Consider the following 27,081-nt stretch of genomic DNA (forward strand, 5'->3'; position numbering starts at 1 on the left):
TGTGCATAAAATTGGATTTTTGTCTTACTGTAAAATCCCTTGCTCTGATGTTCACTGATGCACACAGCTCCAGAATCTTCTTGATCATTGGGTTATGCTGCCCCTATAGGAGTAGAACACTAGGCAGGAAAAAGCTTTACCACGCCTATGGGGCAGTCTCAGGGGGTATACTCCCACTTCCTGCTATAGACATTCAGTTTTGTTGCAGGCAGTGTCAGAAGAAAAATAACCCAACTCAATAGAGTGGTGGGTGCTGTGTACGTCAATAAACATCGGAGAAAAGGATTTTACAGTAAGATAAAAATCTAATTTTCTCATTCATTCATTGACAGAGACAGCTCCAGAATCTTCTTGACTATTGGGACATCCCAAAGCAGTGTCAAACATGAGGGGTGGGAAAAACAACAGCAGAAAAAATTTCCAAAGGCTAAACCTAGCCAACCAGGTAACACTGAGCTCAACCAGGAACAACTGGAGCTCACCTGAAAACAATTCACCCTCAAAGAGGACCAAGTCCTCTCCAACAGCAGCCTGCAAAACTTTGCGGCCAAAAGCAGCAGGAAAGGAGGAACCTGACCCTTGATTGAATAAGCCTGCACTACCGTCTGTCTGATCCATCTGGAAATAATCGCAGCAGATTCGGCCAACGCCTTGCGAAGTCAGTCCGTAAGGACAGAAAATGAGTCTGATTTCCTAAACGACTCTGTTGCCGCCAGGTACACCCTGATCGTTCGAACCACATCAAGGGAATGCAAGCCAATCTCCTTAGGATGCTTAGGACACAGGGAAGGCAACACAATGTCTTCATTCAGATGGAAACCTGAAACAGTCTTAGGAAGGAATGACTGACAGGGGCGAAGCACCACTTTATCTCTGTGAACCACCAAATAAAGTGAACAAGACAAAGCTGCCAGCTCGGACACCCTGCATGCCGAAGTAATCGCCACCAAGGCGGCCGGCCACCTTCTGGGACAATGGAAGCAGAGAAATCTTGTGAATATTTTTGAAAGGCGATTTCTGAAGAACCGACAGTACCAAATTGAGGTCCCACAGAGGCAACGGAAACCGCACAGGCGGGGCCAAGTGGTGAACCTCCTGAACAAAGGTGCGAACCAAGGAATGCGCATGCAAAAGACATGGAAATAAAATCGGCAAGGCAAAAACTTGGCCCTTGATGGTATCCAAGACCAGGCACTGTTCTACCCCTCTTTGGAGGAACGCCAAAATTCGAGCATCGAAAAGGAACAAGGAGAAACCCCCAGAGACTCTCATCACAGTGTACGACTTCCAGACGCGATAATAAATCTTCCTAGAGGTAGATTTCTTAGCTTTTAACAGTGTGGGAATCATCGAGTCAGACAACCCTCTATCCTTCAGCACCTGGCTTTCAACAGCCAAGCTGTTAAATCCAGCGACTGTAAAGCAGGATGGGAGATCGGCCCTTGGGCCAACAGGTCTTCCCTGAGAGGAAGTCGCTAAGGAACATTGGCGATCAGCCGTACCAGGTCGGCAGATCATGACCGCTGAGGCCAGTCTGGGGACACCAAGATGACCGGAATTGCTTCTGCCTCGATGCTTTGCAGAAATCTCTGCAGACGTTTGAAAGAGGGAAAGGCGTATATAAACGGTACTGCCTCCAAGGAGCAACCAGTGCGTCTGTGGCATCAGCTAGAGGATCCCAAGACAGTGCCACGAATCTCTGCACCTTCCTGTTGAGATGAGAGGCCAACAGATCCACCTCAGGAGTTCCCCACTGGAGACACAGCTGATGAAACACCTCCAGACGAAGTGAACATTCTCCTTGGTCCAGGACCTGTCGACTGAGTTAAACTGCCTGCCAATTTTCTACCGAGAGGGCTGGAACTAAGCATTCTGCCCACCTTAGAATGCCGGCTACTTCCCGAGCCGCTAGGACACTTTTTGTGCCCCCTTGATGATTGACATATGCCACGGCCTGTGGCATTGTCCAATTGAATCCGTACCGGATACCCCTGGAGACGAACTGAACAATGGGCTAGACAAAGTCTGAAACGCCCAAAGTTCCCGTCAAAGAGCCGGAGAGCGAAGCCACCAAATCAGGGAATTCTTGTACCCCAGCTCAACAGGATCAGATTGTCCAGAGACTGTGGATTATTGTCCCACTTGGCAAGAATCTTCCTTTGCTGAGGTCTCGTGTGGAACTGTGCAAACAGAACTGCCTCGAAGGTAGACACCATCAGGCCCAGCACCCGCATGCAAGTCCGGAGGGACGACCGACTCCTGGACAACAGAAGTCGAATGGCATCCTGCAGCTTCTGAAACTTGTCCAACGGGAGTAACACCCTGGCTGAGGCCAAGTCCAGAGTCAGACCCAGATAGTCCAACTTGGTGGACGGAACCAGAGCAGACTTCTGAAACTTCAGAGTCCGCCCGAACTCCTGCAGAGTCCGCACAGTAATGTCCAGGTTGTCCTGTAGAGCAGTCGAAGACTCTGCTCGTAGAAGAAGATCGTCCAGGTACCCCAGCACCGCAATCCCCTGCTATCGCAACAATGCTAACACCGGGGCCAACACTTTTCTGAACACCCAAGGCGAGACCAAAGGGTAACGCCAATAATTGATAATGCTTCTCGCCCAAGGCAAAGCAAAGAAAATGTGGACGCTCGACATATATTGGGATATGAAGGTAAGCGTCCTTGATGTCGATAGAGGCCAGAAGATCCCCTTGATAAAGGGATGCCACTACCGTGTGAATGGATTCCATCCGGGACTTTTGTACCCACACAAAGCAGTTCAAGGCCTTGAAGTCCAGAATTGGACGAACCTTGCCTTCCTTCCTGGGAACAGTAAATAGGTTTGAATAAAACCCCTGAAAGCATTCCGATTCTGTAACCAGGACAATGACCCCTTGTTAGGGCAGGTCTTGCACTGCCCCGAGGAGACTTCAAAGGCGATCTGGGGACAAATGCAGGTCAAAAAGGGAAGAACCTTGCCAGAGGTCAGGACCGAAGTCTCTTTGAACCTCCTGTGGGGATTCAAACTGGTTTTCGACGATCCCTTGTCCTGAGATCCAGAGGAACGAAGGGGCAGCTAGTGTGCCGAGAACAAAAGGGCCACATTTGCACCGAGACTCCTTGCTCCTGGTAGCCTGCAGGAGAAGAGATCACCACTATTACAGATAACCTGCAGACTAAGGGAGCCGCATCCAGAGAGGCATCACAGGTGAACTACAGCTCTTGGACCGACTGTTCCGCCAGCTCCACAAGGTTAGGGGGATCTGTTCCCCTTCAAAACCCTGTCAGAAAAGCTTTTCCCATTCCTTTAAGGTTTGGGAAACCAAAGTTATGGTAAACACCAATGAATTACTTGTTTGTTATTCCAGAAAGTCCTAAAAGAAATTCTGTGGCTTACAGTTTCACAATTTCTAAGTGAATTTAACATATTGTTCTACAAGCCTATGAGTTGCAAGAAAAAAAGTGCCTAGTTTCCCATAAAGCCCACTAAAATGGAGCAGTGAGTACTTCTTGGCCTTTTTGTCATCAGGCCTCTGTTCAGATTTGTAAAGATGCAGCCTGATCTTCTTTGCTTAATAATGCTCTTTTGATGGCACATAAAACATACATATATCTTGTGATATACAAGATTTATTTATATTTTATGTTGAGTACTGCGCGGCACTGTTTTAATATTGTATTCACGCTTTATACTTGTGGGAACACGAGTGTGGGCAGCAGTACTGATATTTTCAGTATAATCATTTAGAATTTCCTTATGATATTATTTAATATACAGGTGTAATACAGGTATTTTTATTGTTGCTTTATATGTACACCCGGATGAGGATTGCGCTTAGGTAGCTTTGATTTATAGCCTGGTCTTCTGTTCACACATTTTCTGTACATCGTTGATGTATCTGCATATGCAGATGCCAGTTTGGACCTAAAAGTTCTACAAGTAGCCATTTGGTGCCCTTTTTATTTGTTGTGTTGGTTCACCTCTGTTATATAGGCGTGCTCATCCTTTTTTTGTTTGGACAGCCTTTGAATGTCCTTACATTGCTTAACAACCTCAAGATGTGTCACTCAACAGGCGATAGAGAAAACAGGAATTTTGTACTTACTGTAAAATCTTTTTCTCAGAGTTTATTGAAGGACACAGCACTCCTCTCTCAATTGCAATCCTTATTTTTTGGCCTGCATGCTACAATTGGCGAGGGTACAGGGGTTATAGCCTAAAAAGGGACAGGTCTTCAGTTTTTAATGTGCATAGTGCCCATTTGTCCTGTAGGCAGCAGTAAAAAGTTTTGTTGCTTAATGCTGCTTGGAGCTGTGTCCCTTAATGAACTTCACGAAAAAGGATTTGAAGGGGAGTACAAAAATCCTATTTTTTTGATTAAAGCAAATATTTTTTTATGTTTATAAGTAGATGCATAATTAAATGTTTTTATTATTTAATAAATATATTTTTAAAAGTAAATCAAAACATATTCCAACCTAGGTGTATAAAAGGGTGAATGTACTATTATTAGCAACAAGTAAAACTTCCAATTACCTGAGTAGGCTTTCCAAACCACTTCCAAAGCTGTCTAGCAGGCAGGAAAGCAGCAATTTTTGGCCTGTTCTCTACTGACGGTAGTCTCTGTCTTTTGGCCAGCTCCTTAGTTGTAGGAAGATGTATTCCTTCTCTTTTCTTTGGTTTACATTTACTACTTCTCAGTTGCTCTGGCTTTTGTTGCTTTATGTGCACAGCAGTCTTAGAAGTGTTTTCAGATTTTACATATTTGCAGCGCTGCTTTTGAGAAGTATCTTTAAGAACTGAAGCAGTCACAGCATCATCTTCTGAGCTGCTTGAGGATGCTTCATCTGTTAAAGATGATGATGATGAACTGGAACTTGAAGATGAAGATGTTGAAGAGGATGATGATGAAGAAGATGAAGAAGAAGAAGAGGAAGAAGACGATGAGGAAGAGGAGGAAGAACTGCTGCTGGTAGATGATGAAGATTTAGATGTTGAAGATCTTGAGCTACTAGAGTTATGTTGATTTTTGTTTTGTCTTTTGCTTGGGCCATCTTCTTCCTCAGATTCTGAGCTACTGTTACTGCTCTCTAACTGTTTTTCAGTCTTCTGGGTACCACTTTTGCTGCAGGATATGTTTAAGTTGCTACTTGTATGGTCAAAAGCTTCAGAGATATAAGTTTGCTTTGCTGTGCAAGGCTTTGATTCAGAAGGCTTTCGCTTAGGTTTGTTAGAACTCACACTAGAATAACATTCACCTATCACTTTCTTACGATCTCTTTTTGATGCATTATTAGAATCCTCACGCCTCATCATTGCTTCCTTTGTTTTCTTAGTCTTTGGTGACATAACTCCTTCACGGTCCAACTTCACAAGTAGCTGAGCTTCATTTTTATGATAGCTGGTGCCAAATGAAGCAAACTCTCTTTGTTCCTCTAGTTTCCGTCTCCTTTTTGCTTTTAATTTCCCTTTTAAAACATCTTGATTTAATCCACTTCCTGTGATTTCATGATACAGTCCTCCACTAACCAAGCTCTTAGCCACTGAGCCAGAACAAAAGGTTTTGTTAATTTGTTGATGCTTTCTAACATTTGGTTCAGTGGGATCCTCTGATGGTACTTGAGGACATTCTGAATCTACATCAGAATGCATAAGCTCTAGCTGTTTTTCTTCAATCTTCTTGGCTGTCCTTGAGGATTCTTTAAATATATTTTCTTGAACTGTTGTGTCTTCTATGAGAAGAAATATAACAACAGAAAAATAATTAAATGCATTAATCCACAAATAATCTTGGAAACGGTTGAGCCAGCTTAGATCATTTTAACTACAAAAATTAAACAAATAAAATTATAGAGATAAAAAAGTCATCTTAAAATGTAAAAACTATGCACAACCTTTACAACATTCGTAGTGTATGAATACAGAGAACTGGAGTATTCGGTTCTGCACCTGTGTGTCATCTCTCCACAGCAAGTACAGGTTTTACTTTTGTTTTGGACTATATGCCAATAGTCATAAGTTTTTATAACAACTAATGCAATTTAATGAAATACAAAAAAACTATCAGCGCAAACCCAATATATGTGATAAAATAACTCAACCTCAATTCACTGTGCATAAATCAGGTGTGTGAAAGTATATAAGTGGTATCCGGCAGCATACACCAATCGTGTTTCACAAATCACAATAAACTATAAATCCTACCAAAATGTGATGCGCCAGAAATATAATAAAAAAGTGATGACTTTAAATACAATAAATCATATCCAGTTCATAAGGCACATAGCAATGTGTGTGCTTCCAATAAAGTGATATGAAGAGTGTCCCCGTATCCAATTGAAGAAAATCCAGTGATGAAAACAAGTTGTAAACACCAATTAGTGAATCCCTCCACCAGGTGAATTAGCCTCTCACCTTCCTAAAGGACCCAAACGGGCCAGCAATCACATGTATCATGGATCAGACTTCCAGGAAAGAGCCACACTGTATTGCACCTCGAGGGATCCCGGGACATATAAAAAACAGATGAAGAAATCTAGTGCTCTCTGCTTACTAATAAGGGTGTGCTTTATTAGAGAAAGGCAGATCAACTCACATTTGTTGGGCACTCAGCCGTGCCTGCTGTATAAGCGATGTCAGCGATCTGTTACCAGAGAGAGACTCTGCGTCGGCCACGCACGCTCCGTCCCCCTATACGCGTTACGTCGAGCGTAATGCTCCTTTGACTTCCTCAGTAGGGGTGAGAAAAGTTTTGGCGTTTGTCCATCCAAGAATTTTCGTAAGAAAATTATGAACTGTCTGTAGAAAGTTCTGTACACACTATACGAAAATCGTACGAAAATTGTTAGGACGAAAATGTTCGCCCGATTTTCTTATAGTATGTACGAGCTTTTAACCATCCAGATGGGTGGAAACAGATGTAGGCATCCCACAGAGGAGCCCCCTGCAAGGAACAAGAAGAAAATAGGGGTAGGCACAGGGAGAGCCACAGGTAAGATGGCTAAGCCCGATCCCCTAGGGGGAGCAAGAAAGGGAGTTATGCTGGCCAGCAGGACTTGGTAGGAATTGAATTCCCTGAAAGCCAATCTGAAAGAAAACATATAAGTCAAGAGTAGAATGTCTTGCAGGCTACCCTGTTCCCAAGTGGTATAAATAGGAAGGAAGGAGGTCATATTTTAGGGAACCCAAGGAAGGGGATTAAAAACCCTTTTAGATGAGAGGAGGATGGTTTAGGATAATAAGATGTCCTGAAAGAGTCCCAGCGGGCAATAAAGAAACTGTCTACCATAGAAAATGCACCAGAGATAAAAATGATAAAGGAGATAGGGAAAGGATCTACACTAGGTCAATAAGATCTACTGGAAACCCAGATATGTGCTCTAGTAGCACCAAATAGGGGGATGTTGTCAATGGGAAACAAAGGACAACCCTATAGGAGGTTCCCTATCAGCTATCATGGGAAGTCTCACTAGCAAGACTTCAAAGCAAGAGAAATTGATCTGTATGGACAAAATTGGAGGGGAGGGCGCAGAAAAACTCGAATCTGAGTGAGGGCTAAAGGTCAGAGAGGAAAATTTCATGGCAATGCTGAGTAGCAGGGTCTTTGGAGTAGTGGAACAAACATCCCTGAGTGGAGGGGACTAGGAACTGGTGCGCAGTCATAAAAAAAGGCGGGAGGGAGGAAAAGGGGAAAAATATGTGTAAATGAGGTATGGGGGGGGGGGAGGGATAAATTGGGTATGAGAATAATAAAAAGGAAAAACAACATTTATGCAAAACTGCCATGGTAATAGCAACTAAATACATATATAAAAAGGGGTTATAGGTTACATAATTGCCATGGTAATGGCATTGGTAAAATAAATGCATATAAAATAGTTGAATTCCTATAAAACACATGAGGGGATGTTGGGACTTTATATGAGGCAGTTGATGATGGAGATAATAGTAAATAAATAAAAATAAAGATAATACATTTTTATTATTTATGAAATATTGCATTTGTTGATTAACATAAATGGTAACAACAACATACACCAGCATAGATATGGTATTTCATATATGTGCATGGATAAGGACACTTCATGCATGTACAAAATATATATATATATATATATATATAAATACATACACATTTGTACATATTCATAATGCATATAGTATATATTGATTGATGATGACCGCAAATATAAAACATTATAAAATAAGAAACAGCTGCGTCTATAAAAGCTCTACGCGTTTCATGGTACAAGACCACTTCCTCAGGAGCAGAGGCAGCGTTATATCTAAAAATAGATGAAAATGTCAATATAAACAGTCATTTCTTTTCCAGAGGAAAATTAAACCGAAATAAAACAAAAATGATCCATGCTGTCTACTTACACAAGGTTGCCATATCATGCGATAATGCCAGACCAGGGCCAGTGGTATAGTCTGTACCTGGAACTGTGATGGAGGGATCTACGCAAACCCCAGTGCCTACCGACATATATAAACATGTAATCTCCGTGGAGAACTGGATAAATAAATAAATATTGCTATAAGTACCCCTACATATTGTAGGGTGAACATTCCCCAAGTATAGATAATAGTATGAAGCACAAGGTCCATGGATATAGTAAAAACCAAAAGGAGTGTTAAAAGTGTGTGCAAGAAAATGCACCAGTGAGCCCGAACCACAAATAGAATCGATGTAGTAAGTGTGGTGAAAAAATTAGGAAGGGGCAGTGATGTACCAGGAAAGGAAAAATAACCAGTGAACAAATAAATACAAAAGAAATTAGCAAAGTGCCCGAAGATTACCTGATAAAATATAATGAATCAAAGTGATGTGAAATGTAGGATATTTAAGGTGTATTCCAGAGTGTGCGCAGTCATGTTGGGACAGGAAGGGGCCTTCCCCAAACTTTTCCCACAAAGCTGGGAGCATTAAATTGTCCAAAATGTCTTGGCATTCTGGCGCCTTAAGAGTTCCCTTCACAGGAACTAAGGGGCCAAGCCCAACCCCTGAAAAACAACTCCACACCATAATCCCTCCTCCACCAAATGATTTGGACCAGTGCACAAAGCCAGGCCCATAAAGACATGGATGAGCGTGTTTGGGGTGGAGGAACCTGACTAGCCGACACAGAGTCCTGACCTCAACCCGACAGAACTCCTTTGGGGTGAATTGGAGTGGAGACTGCGAGCCAGGCCTACTGGTCTAAAATCAGTGCCTGATTTCACAAATGGAAGAATGGTCAAACATTCCCATAGACACACTCTTAAACCTTGTGGACAGCCTTTTCAGAAGAGTTGAAGCTGTTATAGCTACGAAGGATGGGCCAATTCAATATTGAACCCTATGGACTAAGACTGGGCGTGGAAAGGCAGGCATCCCATTACTTTTGACAACGTAGTGTATACCATAATTTGTAGAGTCTAAATTTTTCCAATAGACTAAATAATATACACCGATTTGGGTTATTTTTTTTACCAAAGAAATGTTGCAGAATACATTTTGGCCTAATTTTATGAAGAAAGATCATTTATTTGCAAAATTTTATAACAAAAAGAAAAACACCTTTTTAAAAATAAATTGTGGTCTCTTTTTATTGTTTTAGCCAGTGGTGATAAAATACCACCAAAAGAAAGCCCTGTCTCAAAAAAATGATAAAAACTTAATTTAGGTACATTGTTGCATGACTGCGTAATTGTCATTCAAAGTGTGACAGCATTGAAATCTTAAAATTACCCTGGGCATGAAGGGAGTGAAATTGTCTGGTATTGATGTGGTAAATATGGATGCCCCTTTCTACAGTTTTTAGTACAAATTATACATTGTAGCAAGGCCTAATAAAAGATAACATTTCCATCATATGAAATGATCTAGGTTTATCCGAAAAAACACTGGAAACTGGCATATTCCCTTTAAAGAAAAACACACCTGATATTGATTTTATACTTGGTTTTCGCCCCCTGGGTTTTCGATTTGCAGACATTGTTTCACAACCCATAGAACAGTCTTCTTTTACATCAGTTTTTTCCTTGCTATTTTTACGCACTTTTCTTTTAGTACTCTGTACCAATAAAGCAGGCGAAGGCTCTGCACCTAGGTAACAAAGTAAACAAAAATATTAGCTATTTAATATCAAAATAACCCCTAAGAATTCAAGCTAATATCATGGCCACAAGCTACTTATTTTTTAATTATTATTTTTTCTTACCATCTGCAGCGAAAAATAGTTTCAGTGTTAAAAAATGCCATATGGCTACTTTTTTTTATGATGTGTGCTTTTTTTCTGATGTTACAGTCAATTAGCTGGTACGTTTTATCTTTGCCACATAAAAATATACCTAATCTGAACTGCAGGCTTCTGAAAAAAGGACATTTTATGGGCTATATTTAGTTATAGGTAACCCCACTTTTATTGTGCCACTGCCTGAAACATCAGAACGTCAGATGTGAATAGATCAATACAACTCTCTGGGGACTAAAATCGATTTTTAAACCATGGACAGCTTGCCACCCCTCCAGAATCATATAGTTGAAAGTCTTTGCAATTCCAGGCCTCCATATGACATTGTTTTAGCTGAAGGTAGCAAAGCATAGTATTAGCCTGCTCTAATTCATTTTCAGCAACCAATGCACACTTTTACTAGTAAGCCTGTTTAAAAATGTACTAGTGTACAGGAAACAATCATTCAACTTTGCCTTCAATGAGGTTTTAAAAAAAAAAATAATAATTTCAAGGTATATTTGTTTTTCTAGCTACTCTACACATGTCATTTACAAAGTTTGAAGGCAAATGAACACCACAATGCAGAATAGGTGATCCTAGGGCTAGTTCACACCACAATAATGTCCTCCAGATCCGCTACGGATGCGTTCCTGCGTGTCCGTTTTTGACGCGTTTTCTTATGTGTTCTGGTGCATTTTTCATGCGTTTCCAGGTGCATTCCAGATGCTTTTTTTCTTCTTTTTAACTTTTTTTTTTTTTTTTTTTACTGGACTAAGATCTAGTGAGTTTTTGATGTCTGTAAGTGCATTCTGGTGCGTTTTTCTGCTTTACAGTACAGGTCTGTGCAGGAGAAATGCAGCATGTTCTACTTTTTTTTCTGGAAACAGAACACACTGGAACTGCAAGCACTGGTGTGAACTATGCCATTAAAACCATGTAACCTACTTTCTATGCGTTTAGGATGCAGAAAAAAAGAAGCACTGAAATGCATGTGATGTAAACTAGCCCTAAGTTATAATAGGTCAGAATAGGTACAAGAATTGCAGTTCATGATTTGCAACAATAGTTCAGAAGGAAATCACTGTCTGCTCAGTCAGCTGAGCAGAATTTCTTTCTGCGGCATAATGACAGGGACACTTGAATATGCCTATATTATCATTATGGACCATTAGATGACATAAGTTCATGGATAAGAGCAGCCTACCTGGCCAGAGTTGAAAGACGTTTGAAACTCAAGGACGTAATGCCAGCTGTTTGAACAACCTTCTAGTAAAACTGAGTTGTAGCTTATTAAAAGCTTCCTAATGAAAATTACTAAAAAGGCACCAACCTTAATTTAAAGTGATTTCAATACCTGTTTTTTTTTTCTTTTGCAATGGTTTTATAAAGAGCAGCCCTGAACATCCTCTTCTCGGGTACCTTGCCGGCGCTGCTGGCTCCTCTTCGGCGAGTGCGGGCTCAGTCCCGAGCCCTGCTGTCTGCATCCATAGACAGACAGCGGGGATCAGCCTCGTCCCCACTCCCTTACCACAGGATTTAATTGACAGCAGCAGGAGCAAATACCTCTTGCCTTCTGTGAGGAAAGAGAGAGTGAAGAGAGCCACTGCTCTCGGGCACAGCGCTGGATCTAGATTGAGCTCAGGTAGGTATTTAGGGGGCCTGGGGGAGGGAGCAACATTTTAAAGGTTTTTCATCCTAATGCAGAGAATGCATTAAGGTAAAACACCTTAAAAGAGAACTTCGGGATATAAACAGAACAAACATATGCTCTCACCTAGGTGGATGCAGGATTGCCCTGATACTGCATTTCTCCCCCCCCCCCACACACACACACACCTCTAAGACCTGAAAACTGAGCGATCAAAGGCTGCTGATCCCTTAGTTCTCAGCCTTCTGTTAGCAGAGAGTGGTGACTGTCAGTCACCAGCTCTCTGCTCTGCCCCTCTAGTGCACACTGGAGCACTGGGCTCTGGAGGGGACAGGAGCGGCTGGCTCAGCCTTTCAGCAACTCTTTCGGAGGCTGAGCCAGCTGCCGGTGCTGACATTTGGGTGGATCCCATTATTTAAGTCAGGATATCTCCAGAGCCTTGACCAGCTGAGTGACGTCAGCCGACAGTGGATTGTAGCCCACTGTCGGCTAAATAGGGGCCCCAATGTGCACTGCTGCAATCCCCAGGAGAAGTAGGGGCAAAAGAGCTTTGGCCCTACCTCTCTTTTAAGCATTTAAAACCACTTTAGGCATACACATTAACAAGCATATTCTATACTTACACTGTATTTTATAATCTGGAGGCAATAGTCTGATATGAGATAATGGTATCCTTCCTGTATCTCCATCATCAAACTCAACTGTTACCAAGTCAGAATCTTTTTCCTGATCAGAGTTTCCTAAAGAAAGATAAATAAAAAATATATTCATTTAAGCAATATTCAGTATTTTCTCAACATAAAAAATGCATGTTAATTCATAGTCTGAAGTTAAGTTTAGCTTTTCAAGTTCCTGGGCCTTGTACCCACAAACAGCCCAACAAGAGGAGTATGGTTTGCTGGAGACCGTTAAACCAGCAGGACCAGTTGTACTGTAACGCATATCTGTAGACACTGCACATGCTACATGGAGAGTCAGGGCATATTCTGCATATTCAGTACTGTGACATGTTGTTTTCTGGTTTTAGAAGTGGCACATAAGGTGGGATGGAACCACATCCCAAACATGCCTTTGGGTTGCATAATCCGTTATGGTACAACTATACCTCATCCATGTCCCTAGATTGTTGTCATCGCTCACAAGAACTAACAAAAGCGGCAATATAAAATTAAAGTAAAAAGAAATAAAATGTGGCACAGTTTACCCACCACGCACAACTGTGCCTGGGTACAGGCAACGATATTGTTGGCTCCAGTATGCCGCGATTCTTGTTCCTTCCATTAGAAAACGGATAGAAGGAGGCTTTACATCTATAATCTAGCAAACAAGACAAAAATAATTTGAATTTATAAGCAATTTTATTTATAAAAAAGCAAGCTAAACCATTTACTAAAAAGACTTGAAAAGCTTACCAACGACCAGCACAATAATGAAATGTAAATTAAGAACAGTAAAATGTAACTGGCACAGTAGACATCTAACTAGAAATGTTGCTTGTGCCTGGGTTAAACCATAATTATGTCCAAAAAATCTAATTACCTATTATTTTAGACAGCAAAATTAGGAGCTAGGATTAACTTAGATTTTTAGAGGACCTTCATGTCCTTGAGCTTTTAGTATTGGAATATACACTATATTGTCAAAAGTATTGGGAGGTCTGCCTTTACACACACACACATAAACTTTAACAGCATCCCAGTCTTAGTCCGTAGGGTTCAATATTGAGTTAACGCACCCTTTCCCAGCTATAATAACTTCAACTCTTCTGGGAAGGCTGTCCACAAGGTTTAGAAGTCTACAAGGTTTAGAAGTGTGTCTATGAGAATGTTTTACCATTCTTCCAGAAGAGCATTTGTGAGGTCAAGCACTGATGTGGATAAGAGGGCCTGGATCGGAGTCTCTGCTCCAGTTCCTCCCAACGGTGTTCTATTGGGTTTAGGACAGGCCAGTCAAGTTACTCCACTCCAAACTCGCTCATCCATATCTTTATGGACCTTGCTTTGTGAACTGGTCCAAATAGTTTGGTGGAGGGGGGATTATGGTGTGGGGAAGGGAGCTCTTAAGGTATTAGCATACCAAGACATTTTGGACAATTTCATGCTCCCAACACAATTTAGGGATGGCCCCTTCCTGTTCCAACATGACTGCGCACCAGTGCACAAAGCAAGGTCCATAAAGACATGGATAAGCAAGTCTAGGATGGAGAAACTTGACTGGTCTGCACAGAGTCCTAACTTCAACCCAAAAGAACACCTTTGGGATGAATTACAGCGGAGACTGCAAGTCAGGCCTTCTCGTCCAACATTAGTGCCTGACTTCACAAATGCGCTTCTTTAAGAATGGTCAAACATTCCCATAGACACACTCCTAAACCTGGAGGACCCTTCCCAGAAGAGTTGAAGCTGTTATAGCTGCAAGGGATGGGCCAACTCAATATTTAACCTACGGACAAGACTGGGATGCCATTAAAGCTCATGTGCATGTACAGGCAGGCATCCCAATACTTTTGACAATATAGTGTATTATCAAGAAAATCAAACTCAGAAAAAGTATCATAAAAGGAAAAGTTGAGAACATTTTAGGACAAGAAACATAATCTTGCTTTGAACCAGTAGTAACTTGCTGACAGATAATGTGCAATGTTTCTAGATATTACTTATTACAGAATGCATTTACCATGAAAATGATATTCCAGTTCATAATTGGATGCATCATAATTGGATTTCAGGTTTAACATGCATAATCTAGTAAAATAACATGAAGTGTATGTAAACCCTACCAATGCACTTTATTCCTTTAGGCCTGATAAATATACCATTAAAAACTGGATTTTTGACTTACCGAAAAAACCTTTTCTCTTAAGTTCATTGATGGACGCAGTTCTCTGTGATTCATATCAGTAGGGTAATACTACCCCCTACAGGAGTAGGACACTAGGCAGAAAAAAGTTCTGGCTACGCCTATGGGCAGTCCCGGAGGTTACACCCTCTCTCTCCCTGCATAGGATGCCAGTTTTTGTATCAAAGCAGTGTCAGAAAAGTAACACCAACCCAGGATTTTACGGTAAGTCAAAAATCCAGTTTTCTCAATTGTTCATTGATGGACGCAGTTCTCTCCAATTCATATAAGTAGGGACGTCCCAAAGTAGTGCCATAAAATGAGGGGTGGGAACAGCAGAAAAGAACAAGTCCCCGAAGCCAAACATAGCCGACCAGGCAACATAGGACTCATCAGCACAAAAGATGAGGCCCACCTGAAAACAACAGTAAACACCCTCAAGGAAGGCCAAAAGCCCTCCAAACAGCAGCCAGTAAAAAACCATGTGGCCCAAAAGATGCCAGCACACCCACCTTATAAAAGGTGGTAAAGGGTGTGAACAAACTACCAGGTAGCTGACTTGCAACCTGCAGCACAGATGCCCACAAGGCGAAAAGCCCAGGAAGCACTAGGCGCCCGAGTAGAATGCGCCAAAACAGAGAAAGGTAGGATCTGACCCCTAATTTAATAAACCTGCACCACCGTCTGTCCGATCCATCCGGGAATAGACACAGCAGACGCAGGCAGTCCCGTTCACGGGTAATCCATAAGTACAGAGAGCGAGCCTGACTCCCGAAAAGACTCAGTAGTCGCCAAGTACACCTGGAGTGCCCGCATGAGTAAGCAATGCACATTCCTTAGGATGTGAGGGCTCAGGACACAAGATAGGAATACAATGTCCCCGTGCAAGTGAACACCAGAAACCACCTTTGGAGGGAAGGACGGATCCGGACGAAGTACCACTTGCCCCCATGATCAACATATAGGGAGAACGACAGGACAATGTCGCCAGTGCCGACACCTGCACGCAGAGTGACAGCAACCAAGAAGGCCACCTTCTGTAATAAGGTGGGCAGGGGATACCCTAGAATACTCACAAACAGAGGGTCTAAAAGAACCGACTGCACCAAATCAAGGTCCCCAGTGGGTGATGGAGGTCGCACCGGAAGCACCAAGTGTCGCACCCCCTGGAAGAAGTCATGCACCAGGGCACAGGCGGCCAACGGCCTTCAGAAGAAATTTGCCAAAACTGAAACCCGACCCTTGACAGTACTTAAGGCCAACATGCGATCAACTCCCCATTAAAGGAAGCCAAGATCCGGGCCACCGAGTAAGAGCGAGGGGGAGCCCACGCAATATTCGTATGATGAACAAAAATCACCCTAGAAGTCGCTTCCCATGCTTCAAGCAGGGTGGAAATCACTGAAGCAGCCAAACCAACGTCCTTCAGCACCTGCCATTCAACAGCCAAGTCGGCAAAGTCAGCGACCGCAAAGTCGGATGGGAGATGGGTCCTAAAGACAATAACTCCTCCCTGAGAGGAATTCTCCAAGGAGCGTCTGCGGCCAGCCTGACCAGGCCGCAGACGCTCACCGGGCAGCTGCAGGTGCCCGATCCAGTGAACCAGGCACTGCGGGATCGCTCTCAGCCCCAGGACATTGATCTGTAACCTGGATCCTCCAGGGACCATACTCCCGAAGCAGAGAACCTGCCGAGGACTCCTTTCCACCCAGACGGGCTTGCATCCGCGGTGATAAGTGTTCGGGAAAAAGGGGAGGGAGGATTCCAGCTCAAGACTCCCTGGTCAGCCAGCTCAGCCAGATCCGAAAGTCCAGAGAGTTTGGATTCTAGTCCCAATCGAGAAGGATCACCTTCTGGGGGATCCCCGAGAGGGATTGAGGGAAAGGGACCGTCTCGAAAGATGGCACCATCAGTCCCAGAACTCGCATATAGGTCAGAGGGAACGACCACGTGCGGGACATGAATCGCAGTCTGAAGTTCCAAGAGTCTTTTCCCCGGAGGGAGAAAACACCCTGACTGAGGGCGAGTCCAAAGTCAGGCCCAGATAGTCCAGTCTCATGGAAGGGACCATGGATGACTTCTGAACGTTCAGAACCCACCTGAACTCCTCCAGAGTTCTCGTGGTGACTTCCAAATCCATTTGTCAGCACCCTAGGAGACTCCACACGGAGAAGCAGATCGGCCAAGAACCCCGGACAGATACACCCTGCAATGCCACAAACTGAAAGAGATCCTTCCCCACCGCAATAAACGGAGAACCCGTAGGTGTCCCGAACATAACAGGATGTGAAGGTAGGCAGCTTGATGTCTATTGAGGCCAGGAATCCCCCTGATGCAGGGAAGCCACCGCTGTGCGAACCAATACCAACTTAAATTTTTTATTTGCACGGAACCATCAAAGGACCAGTTGGTACAGCTTGTTGAACCAGAGCCTGAACTTCCCCACAGAGAGCCAGTAAGCGATCCGGGGACAGCCATACATTGGAAGGGGAAAAACCTTACCAGAAATAAACGGATCGGGACTTGATCTTGCAACTGGACCGCATGACCTCCTGAACCCCGCAGCCTGGGATCCGGGCCAGCCGCAGGTCCTCGAATGGCAAGGACCTCCCCCCCACCCCCTAGATGGGTGAGGAAGCACCTTCAGGCCGAGTAGGCCTAGTCCGCAGGTCTGGAAAAAAACAATCTCATGTTCTCCAGACCAGGGTCGTTTGGAACCACACGCGGAAGTCTGTAAGGACTTCGCCACATCGACCGTCCCCGAGGGACGAAGAAACTGTTTGCGTGCCGAAAGGGAATAACCCCGACTGCGATGAAGGCCCTTACCCTTGTTAGCCTGTGGAAGAAAACACTCTACCCCCGTGAGACCCTTATATAATGTCATCCAGGGCAGCGCCAACAGGTGATCCCCCTGAACAGGGAGATCCATTAAGACCATCGTAAAAGTTTGATTCGAAGATCAACACTACGGTCAAGTAGACGCTGGATAACCCCCGCCGAAAACGACAAGGTGACCCATACAAGGGAGCCTCGACCAGCGCGGCATTGCAAACAAATTGCAGCCCCTGCGCCAGCTGGTCCAACAGCTCCCCAAGGGCAAGAGGGACATGCCCCACTCCAGGTCACGGCGGTGGAACTCTGCCCATCAGGCAGAGTCTGCATGGCAAGGGAAAACAAACACTGTTCCCAGTACAGACTACGCCAGGGAGTACAGATCGCAGGCCACAGCACGCGCCATCCTACCCCCCCAAGTCCTTACAGGATGGGGATTCCTCCAGGCACTCCCACCGGCCTCCACAGCAAACAATCTACCACAAAATGGGTGAAAACGAGTGTACCAAGATGGCCGATCCCATAGATGCAGACAGAGGCCAAAACAAAATGGCGGCCCAGCGAATCGCGGTAATCAGGGGGACCCCCCAAACGCCCATCCACAGCAGAAAACCCCACCAAGGGCCTCCCCTGCAGGATTGGTCGAGCGCCACAGACAGCGCACTCCCCCCGGCCACCCATGCGGCCTGCACACTAGGCCCCCGCCTCAGGTAGGCCCAAACAGTCCTCCACGTGGGAAGGGGGGGTAAGGGGGGATGGTGGTGGAAAGGAGGGGGGTCACAACAGGACAGGAGGAACCCTGGAGTGTGAGGGTCCGACCCTCCCAGAGAGAGGGCCCGTGTCCACCCCAAAATCTGCCAGGGAAGGGGGGGGGGAACGTTTTTGACTGTCTCATGACAGGACCCCACGCCATGGAGTAGGGCTGTCGGCCAAATAGTGACAAAAAATGTGACATCAGCCTAGACCCTGTCGTGTGCGTCCTGGCGAGACGTTTAACTCGCGGGCCAGTCCCATCCAGCAGGACCATGTCGCGGGTGACCCAGCGCGGAGCTAAGGCCTGCACACGCTCGATGGCAAGACTGGGGTGACCACTGGACATGGGGGTCCAGTCTGTCGCCCAGCCTGGCATAATTGCTAGAAGATCTCACAGGAAAAACGATCCAGAGAAAAAAAAGACTAGCTAAAAAAAATCTACATAAAAAAATTACTTCTATGCCAGGACCAAAGATCCCAGCAAGGAACTAGATCCTTACTCCTGACTAGGCAGATTTAAACTGGCATCCTATGCAGGAAGAGAGAGGGTGTATCCTCCGGGACTGCCCATAGGCGTAGCCAGAACCTTTTTTCTGCCTAGTGTCCTACTCCTGTAGGGGGCAGTATTACCCTACTGATATAAATTAGAGAGAACTGTGTCCGTCAACGAACGATAGAGAAAGATTATCTTTAAAATTTACCTAAGTTAAATATGGACTTGATCCTGCCAGAAATCTGCCTGTGCCAAATGCTGTCAATTATATTGGCCTTGATTAGCTCTGAGAATGATAACATACAAACAAATCAAATTTCTGAAGTTTTTATTGAATACACACATTAAACATTCACAATGCTGGGGGAAAGTGAACCCATAGACAAATTACTTCAACCAAAGCGAATAGAAGTTAGTAGTTGCCACATCTGGAGTCCAAATAGTGAAATGAGTTTGGAGGAGTGGTTTAAACCTACTTAGTTTGATAAAAGACAAAACATTTTTAGCATTGCTGTCCCTAAGAAGCATCAGCTGATATGAACCAGGTCTTGCAAAAAGAAGCTCTCTGAAGACATACAATCAAGAACAGTTGATCGGCATTAGTCTGGAAAAGGATACAAAGCAATCTCAAAGTGTTTAGACATCCATCAGTCGATGGTTAGACAAACTGTCTATAATTGGAAACAGTTTACTACTGTGGGTACTCTTCCTAGAAGCGGCCATAAAAGAAGTTTGGGACTTTGAGTGAGAGACATGACCAGGATAGCAAGGAAAAAGTTGTCTCATTTATTGGTACATACATACAAATAATAAACATAACACAATGATAGTGTATATATTAACATCAACAAAGTAAAAAGAGAGATAGAATGTCCCAGTTCCAGTATTCATAAAATCAACATAGCAAATTTTCCATACAGAGGTATATTCATAAACATCAATAGACTGCAATGGTCAACAGTATTGAGGTAATGGATAGTGATCACATCATCATAGTAACTCGACGCGTTTTGTGGACTGAGTACGCCACTTCATCAGGAGTAGATGTCTATTATTTGTTTATTATTTTGATGTATGTACCAATAAATGAGACATCTTTTTCCCTGCTATCCTGGTCATGTCTCTCACTCAAAGTCCCAAACTTCTTTTATGGCTACTGAACCGGGATGGAGGCGCACAACTTGTCCCATTGTGCTCCTCGCTCAAAGTCCCAAACTTCCCCCTCCTTTACATATGGTGTAAAAAGGGCACAGCATACCAACATCAAAACATCATCCCAACAGAGAAGTACAGTGAAGGGAACATTGTGATTTGGGTTTGCTTTGCTGCCTATGGACCTGGACTACCTGCCATCATCGAGGGGAAAATGATTTCCCAAGTTTACTAAAATATTCTACAGGATAATGTCAGAGAGGCTGCCCACTAGCTGAAGCTTAGTAGATGATGGGTGATAAAGCAGGATAATGACCCTAAGCAGTAAAGTAAATCCACCACAGAATGGCTTCAGAAAAAGTAAATTAGCCTTTGGAGTGGTCCAATCAGAGCTTAGACCCTAACCCCATAGAGATGCTGTGGAATGACCTCAGGAGAGCCACCCACACCAGACATCCTTCACGTGTTTGAGCTGAAATAGTTTTGTAGAGGGGAATGGTCAAATTTTCCACATAAACGCTGTGCAAGTCTGATCCAGAGATACCGAAAAGTTCTTGCTTGGAATCATTGTTGCCAAAAGAGGTTTGAACAGTTTTTACTTCCAGAACTGTGAATGTTTAATCGGCGTGTTCAATAAAGACACATACAATTAGAATTGATTGTGTATTATCAGCTTAAGCACATTTTGTTTATCTATTGTTGTGGCTTAGGCCATAGATGATTCAATTTTCTTTCCTGCAACCAACCCTGTATTTTCACCTGGTTATCCTGCCAGTATATCTGATTTTCAACAGAACAAGCTGTCCTGCAGATGTAGCAGTTGGAGGGTTGAGACAAACCATCTACCCCTGACATTTATGTAAAAACCTGTATTCCAAAAGGAAAACAACTGTTGCTGTAAGGGCTTATAAAGTGGGAGCTGGGGTTTGGCTTCAATTTGTAAGTGTATTTAAATCTGCTAGTCCCTTTAATACTCCCCTTCCCCCTGAACAGACAATGCTGCTGTTAAAAGGTGTATTTCTCCTTCATCCAGAGTGTAAGCAACGTAATGCAGGAGGTGTGTCCCTGGCCAGATCACCAGGTGAAGACAGTCAAAAAAAATGAAACTAATTAAGCCAGTACATCCACTGATTTGTAAGCTGCAATATATAGGATTACTTTTTTGGTTTTGTGTTTAAAGCCAGTTTAATGTTCCCCCTGATAACTCTATGATATACAAATCAGTTATTCTTATTTTAGCTCATTTATAATAGTCAAACAATAATATATCCTTTATCCAAAAGCTGGAAAAGGAGGTCATTCTTGCTTTCAGATACACAAAAGTCCATATTCTTCATTTAAATGTTAACATTTCCTATGGGAAACTTTTATGATAAAAGCATCAATGCTGGTGTTGCTAATTGTTTGGCTTTCATACTGATCCACAAGTATGAACTTTCCTGATTTGCCTACTTGTTATAAAATTGCCACACAAAGTATTGAAGCCTCAGGGTTAGCATAAAAGCCAGACAGACAGCATTTTTTGAAGACAATCAGTAATGGCAGCATATTAACGGTTTGATATTGCCCTCTGAATATTCTTCAATGTCTGCCTATCAGAGTTTAGTCTTAATAACTCACAGCTTCTTGCAACAGCTGCTCCTGGCAGTAAATATGTGGACGGTTTCCTCTCTCACCCTCTACCACCACACGATATCTGAAAAACAGTCAGAAAAAAAATGATTTAGGATACCAACACAGTAACAAGAATTTTGCCTAATGTGGTCTGTTTACTTACATATCTGGGGAGTGAACAGTTTGTACGTGGCCTGCATAAAGTAGCTTGTCATCCATTGGAATCAGAACTCGCAATCCATCTTTCAGTTCATCCTTGTCTATAATGCAAGAGCGTGGGGCTGTAAAAATCAAAATTTAAGATAGATGTATTTACACTGGTTAGAAGAAACTTGTACAGAAATGCATATGGAGGCAGCCATTGGCTTATAAAAATGCTAGTTGTTAGGCTGTTAATGTTAATGCATGCTTTTTTACTGGAACAAGTGTCCATATTTATCTCCACTGGCTCTGGGTCAGTGACCACCCTACGCCCCTTCCCTGCCACACCGAGAAGGGACTTTATATACTTTATTCGTCATGCATAATAATCCCACCAGCTGTGACTCCTAGCAACTAAATGAGTTCTCTAGGCCTCAAGGGCCAGGGCCAGGGATAGGGATAGAGATGGTTCTATTTACTAATTTTTAGGATCAAATCATCACTTTAGCACTAGAGCATTTTTTAATTTTTGTGCATTTATTTAAAAATCTGAATTTTTGGCTATAAAATTACTTAAAACCTCCAGAACATGATATATTTTCTGCAAGTAGAAGACCTGTAAAAATAAAAAGATAGTTGTTGCACATTTTTAAACGCATATTTTCAGGAAAAAATATAACAGAATGAATTTTAGTGCAAATAGACAATATAATACACATGTTTTTTTGTAAAAAGTGGTTGCGTCGAGTAAATTAATACCAAACATGTAAAGTCCTAAAATTGTGTGCACCTGTAATATCACAAATAACTACAGTACCCAAAAATTCCAAGTGTGATGCTTTAAAAGCCTTTACAACTCATCAGTTTAGCGTTAGTCAGCCCTGGTTCTAGAATTATTGCTCTCACTTTGTTTGCGCCTATATCTCATGTGTGGTGTAATCACAGTTTATATACATGTGTGCATGCTGTGCAGTGTTTGCCTGTGCGATTGTATGTAGGGCAGCAGTGGTTACGTTTCTTTTTTTTTTATTACATAATTATATTCAACTTTATTACTATCACAAGAGTTTCAAAAACCCCCATGTGATAGCATAAGGCAAGTGAAAGGAGCTCTTTATGGAGATGTTGGGGGTCTAATGGCTAAAAGAAATGGGGAGCGCTTCAAAAAGTAGCCATAGATGAAAAAATGAGTAAATATATTCTTCTCACCTGATGTACAAGCATAGTGCACCTTTATTAAGAGAAGTTACTTTGCATCCAGTCTTCCTTTATATTTTATTTATTTCAGGTACTTGTATAGCGCTGTCAATTTACGCAGCGCTTTACATGTACATTGTACATTCACATCAGTCCCTGCCCTCAAGGAGCTTATATATAATCCTTCTCCTCTATCTCCAGGCTGCCTGTCACAGGCAGTGTGTCTGTGCTCTGCTTTGGTCTGTGTTTCCAGCATTAGGCCTGGTACACACAGCCAAATATCGGCCGATTCAACAGAAACCGGCCAACATAAGGTCCAAGTGTACAGCAGCCTGTCTGTCTTCCGTAGAATGGGCACGCTGGAAAAACAGCAGCTGATCGACCAATGTCTGGGAGCACTGACCTGTGTGTTTTTCAGGCAGGGGGGCAGTCCCCTGTTGGTACACAATAGCTCAGTGGGGAGATCGCTGTACTAACATGGCATAGTTAGTACAGCAAGCTCCACAGATTTTTTTTAATTCCGCTCCCTGGGTTCAACGAAAAAAAAAAAAAATGGTTAGTGTGTACTTTAGACTCAAACTTGTGTAGTTACTGGCTCCTGGACTGCAATGAGCAGCTCTTTTCATATATATATAAAAGATTGTAAAAGCAGGTCAGAAAAGGAGCTAAAAAAGACACTGAATTCAGGTACAAAACTGGACTTCAGTCAGGTGTTATCAAATTAAACTAAAACACTCTATTCTATGCATTTCTGAGCAGTTACTCTGCCCCCTCATCAGGAAAAGTGTTACAAGTGAGCAGTGGCATTGTAAGTCTAATACACACCAATGCCTCCCCTGCCCTCCAAGGCATCTAACAGAGCAGAAATCTGCTCAGTTACACGCTTCGCTAGCTGTATTAGCCAGTAAATGTTGGCTCTACAACTGAAAGTGAAAAAAACAGGGCAACCATAAAAAAAACAACTAGAGCAGCCAGGCAACTGCCAATGACCTAATTAACCCCTAAAGGGGCAAACAACAAACCTTAACCAGGAGCCTGCAACCTTTGCGGCCAAAACAGGCATCAGAAGATGTGACCACATTAACTTGGTAAATTTGGCAGGTGTGCACAGAAGACCAGCAGCCACCTCGCAAAACTCAGACACAGAGGGCAGTAGACACAAGAGGCACTAAGTGCCCTAATAGAACGTGCCACAATGGGGAAAGAAGGAGCCCCGCTTCATAATAGCGCACACCTGAACAAGCGCCTGCCAGATCAAATGGGAAATTGTGGCAGAGGAGGTTCGCCAGGCCTTCCTTGAGGTCATCCATGAGCATGAAAAGGAGAAGGCGACCTCCAGCAGAAGGCCGCAGTGGACAGGCACCACAAACCACCTGGCTCACATCCCAGAAGTGCAACACAACCTCCTAAGGATGCGATGGCGTTTGGCACAAGAAAGGCAGGACAATGTCCTCATTTAGGCGAAAATTTGACACCACATATGGTAGAAAGGAGGGGCCCAGATGAAGAACCACCTAAGCCTTTCGTGTAGAACCCAATAGGGAGACTTACAAGGTAAAACCTCCAGCTTAGACACCCGTGGCTCAGAAGCAATGGTGACCAAGAAGGCAACATTTCATGAAAGAGTATGAAGGGTATATACTGATTATTCGCCAACAGGGAGGTTTGTAAAGAACCAAAATAATCAATGCAAGTCCCACAGCAGTAACAGGGAGCGCACTGGGGGCGCCAGACATTGAACCCCCTGACTAAAAGGTACAAACAGGCAGTGCATTGCCAAAGGAAGCTAAAAAAAAAAAAAAAAAAGACAAGGACAGAAGCTTGCTTCCAAATTTTTGTGTAATGCACCATGAAAACAAGGTCAACACCTGAAACACCGAGAGGGCGCATAGATGGATAATCAGAGCCTTGCATCAGGCAATATAAGCCTTCCAGGTGTGAGGATTTACAGTATCTCCCAAAAGTGAGTACACCCTTCACATATTTGTAAATATTTCATTATATCTTCTCATGTGACAACACTGAAGAAATTACACTTTGCAACAATGTAAAAAATATTAGTGTACAGCTTGTATAACAGTGTAAATTTACACCCCTCAAAATAACTCAACACAGCCATTAATGTATAAAGCGCTGGCAACAAAAGTGACTAGGCCTCTAAGTGAAAATGTCCAAATTGAGCCCAATTAACCATTTTCCCTCCCCGATGTCATGTGACTCGTTAGTGTTACAAGGTCTCAGGTGTGAATGGGGAGCAGGCGTGTTAAATTTGATGTTATCGCTCTCACTCTCTCATACTGGTCACTGGAAGTTCAACATGGCACCATGGCAAAAAACTCTCTGGATAAAAAGAATTGTTACTCTACATAAAAATGGCCTAGGCTATAAGAAGATTGCCCAGACCCTGAAACTGAGCTGCAGCACGGTGGCCAAAACCATACAGCAGTTTAACAGGACAGGTTCCACTCAGAACAGGCCTCGCCATGGGCGGCCAAAGCAGTTGAGTGCATGTGCCCAGCGTTATATCCAGCGGTTGTCTTTGGGAAATAGATGTATAAGTGCTGCCAGCATTGTTGCAGAGGTTGAAGGGGTGGGGTGGGGTCAGTCTGTCAGTGCTCAGACCATACGCCGCACACTGCATCAAATTGATCTGCATGGCTGAAGTCCCAGAAGGAAGCCTCTCCTAAAGATGATGAACAAGAAAGCCCGCAAACAGTTTGCTAAAGACAAGCAGACTAAGGACATGGATCACTGGAACCATGTCCTGTGGTCTGATGAGACCAAGATAAACGTATTCAGTTAAGATGGTGTAAAGCATGTGTGGCAGCATCCAGACGAAGAGTACAAAGACAAGTGTGTCTTGCCTACAGTCAAGCATTGTGGTGGGAGTGTCATGGTCTGGAGCTGCATGAGTGCTGCCGGCACTGGGGAGCTACAATTCATTAAGGGAACCATGAATGCCAACATGTACTGTGACATACTGAAGCAGAGCATGATCCCCTCCCATCAGAGACTGGGCCGCAGGGCAGTATTCCAACATGATAACAACCCCAAACACACCTGCAAGACGACCACTGTCTTGCTAAAGAAGCTGAGGGTAAAGGTGATGGACTGGCCAAGCATGTCTCCAGACGTAAACCCTATTGAGGATCTGTGAGGCATCCGCAAATGGAAGGTGGAGGAGCTCAAGGTCTCTAACATCCACCAGCTCCGTGATGTCATCATGGAGGAGTGGAAGAGGACTCCAGTGGCAACCTGTGAAGCTCTGGTGAACTCCATGGTAAATTAAAAGTTTGGGGTGCACCCGCGCTATGGATAGCAACACAAATACTGAACCAATATATTTAAATTCAGAATGTGGGGATCAGATGGTTATGCTGCCTCCAACTTACCACAAGGGTAAAGAAATGTAGGGGTTGGGAGGTGTTGGTATGGGGCGCTACCACCTTGCACAGCGAATTTCTTCGTTGTATGTGATCCAAAAATGAAAGTGCACAGTGCTTATTGGTGAGCGGATATTGTGCAGATAAAATGTTTTATTGTTAAAATCTTAAATGTGCAATATGGTGCAAATATATAAAAAGATGGTACTTTATCGTGTGCCGATTGGATTGTACCGTCTATGTATCACTCATCGGATGTAAACAATCGTATATAAGTGAAAAGTTCAAAAAAAGTGCTAAGTGCAATTGAGTGATTTAAGCAGTAAATTCTTTATTGTGGCCTCCTGTTATAGAGGAAACTGACATCCGTGGTGAATGTTACAAACACTATGCAGTGTAAAGTGAGAGAATAAAAACGCCTGTTGCGCGTGTTGAGAGTGAGGAGTGCTAATACCGTGGGTAAAGCACTTACCAATATCCTCTCCCTTCTCACTCTAGTATACTGTGTCTCCCTTCTCCTGATGCCTGTAAGAGCTGGTTGTTCCGCACATATGGTTGCGCTTGCATCTAGGGAGTCAGTGTACAAAAGACCAAGAGAGCTTCCATTGCGTAGTATAGTACAACATTGAGGGAAAAAATAGTAGCGACTCACTGTTAGGAAGTTCACCGTCAGCTTGTTTGGTGTGTCTCCAGTGTTCAGCCGCGCGGTGCTTCCGCGTTTCACCGGCTGGAGCCACCTAACCGGAAGTGACGTATGACGCTGCTTTGCCGCTCTACGCGTTTCGTCACTGCGACGTCATCTGGGGCGGTACTAGGC

The 27,081-nt window shown here is 43.4% G+C and overlaps 1 protein-coding gene across 1 annotated transcript in view; it reads right to left on the reverse strand.

Annotated features, from left to right (window-relative positions):
- TNRC18 (trinucleotide repeat containing 18) overlaps positions 1-27,081 on the reverse strand; it is a 399,546-nt gene that overhangs the window by 12,458 nt on the left and 360,007 nt on the right. The window contains exons 21-26 of the mRNA XM_082260849.1: positions 21,707-21,824; positions 21,550-21,625; positions 13,070-13,178; positions 12,485-12,601; positions 9,919-10,083; positions 4,530-5,725 (exon numbers count right to left, since the gene is read on the reverse strand). Of these exons, the coding sequence (XP_082116975.1) occupies positions 4,530-5,725; positions 9,919-10,083; positions 12,485-12,601; positions 13,070-13,178; positions 21,550-21,625; positions 21,707-21,824 (1,781 nt within the window). The remainder of the gene's footprint in view (positions 1-4,529; positions 5,726-9,918; positions 10,084-12,484; positions 12,602-13,069; positions 13,179-21,549; positions 21,626-21,706; positions 21,825-27,081) is intronic.

The sequence above is a fragment of the Pelophylax lessonae genome, assembly GCF_965119305.1.
Source record: "Pelophylax lessonae genome assembly, chromosome: 6".
Lineage (NCBI taxonomy): Eukaryota > Metazoa > Chordata > Amphibia > Anura > Ranidae > Pelophylax > Pelophylax lessonae.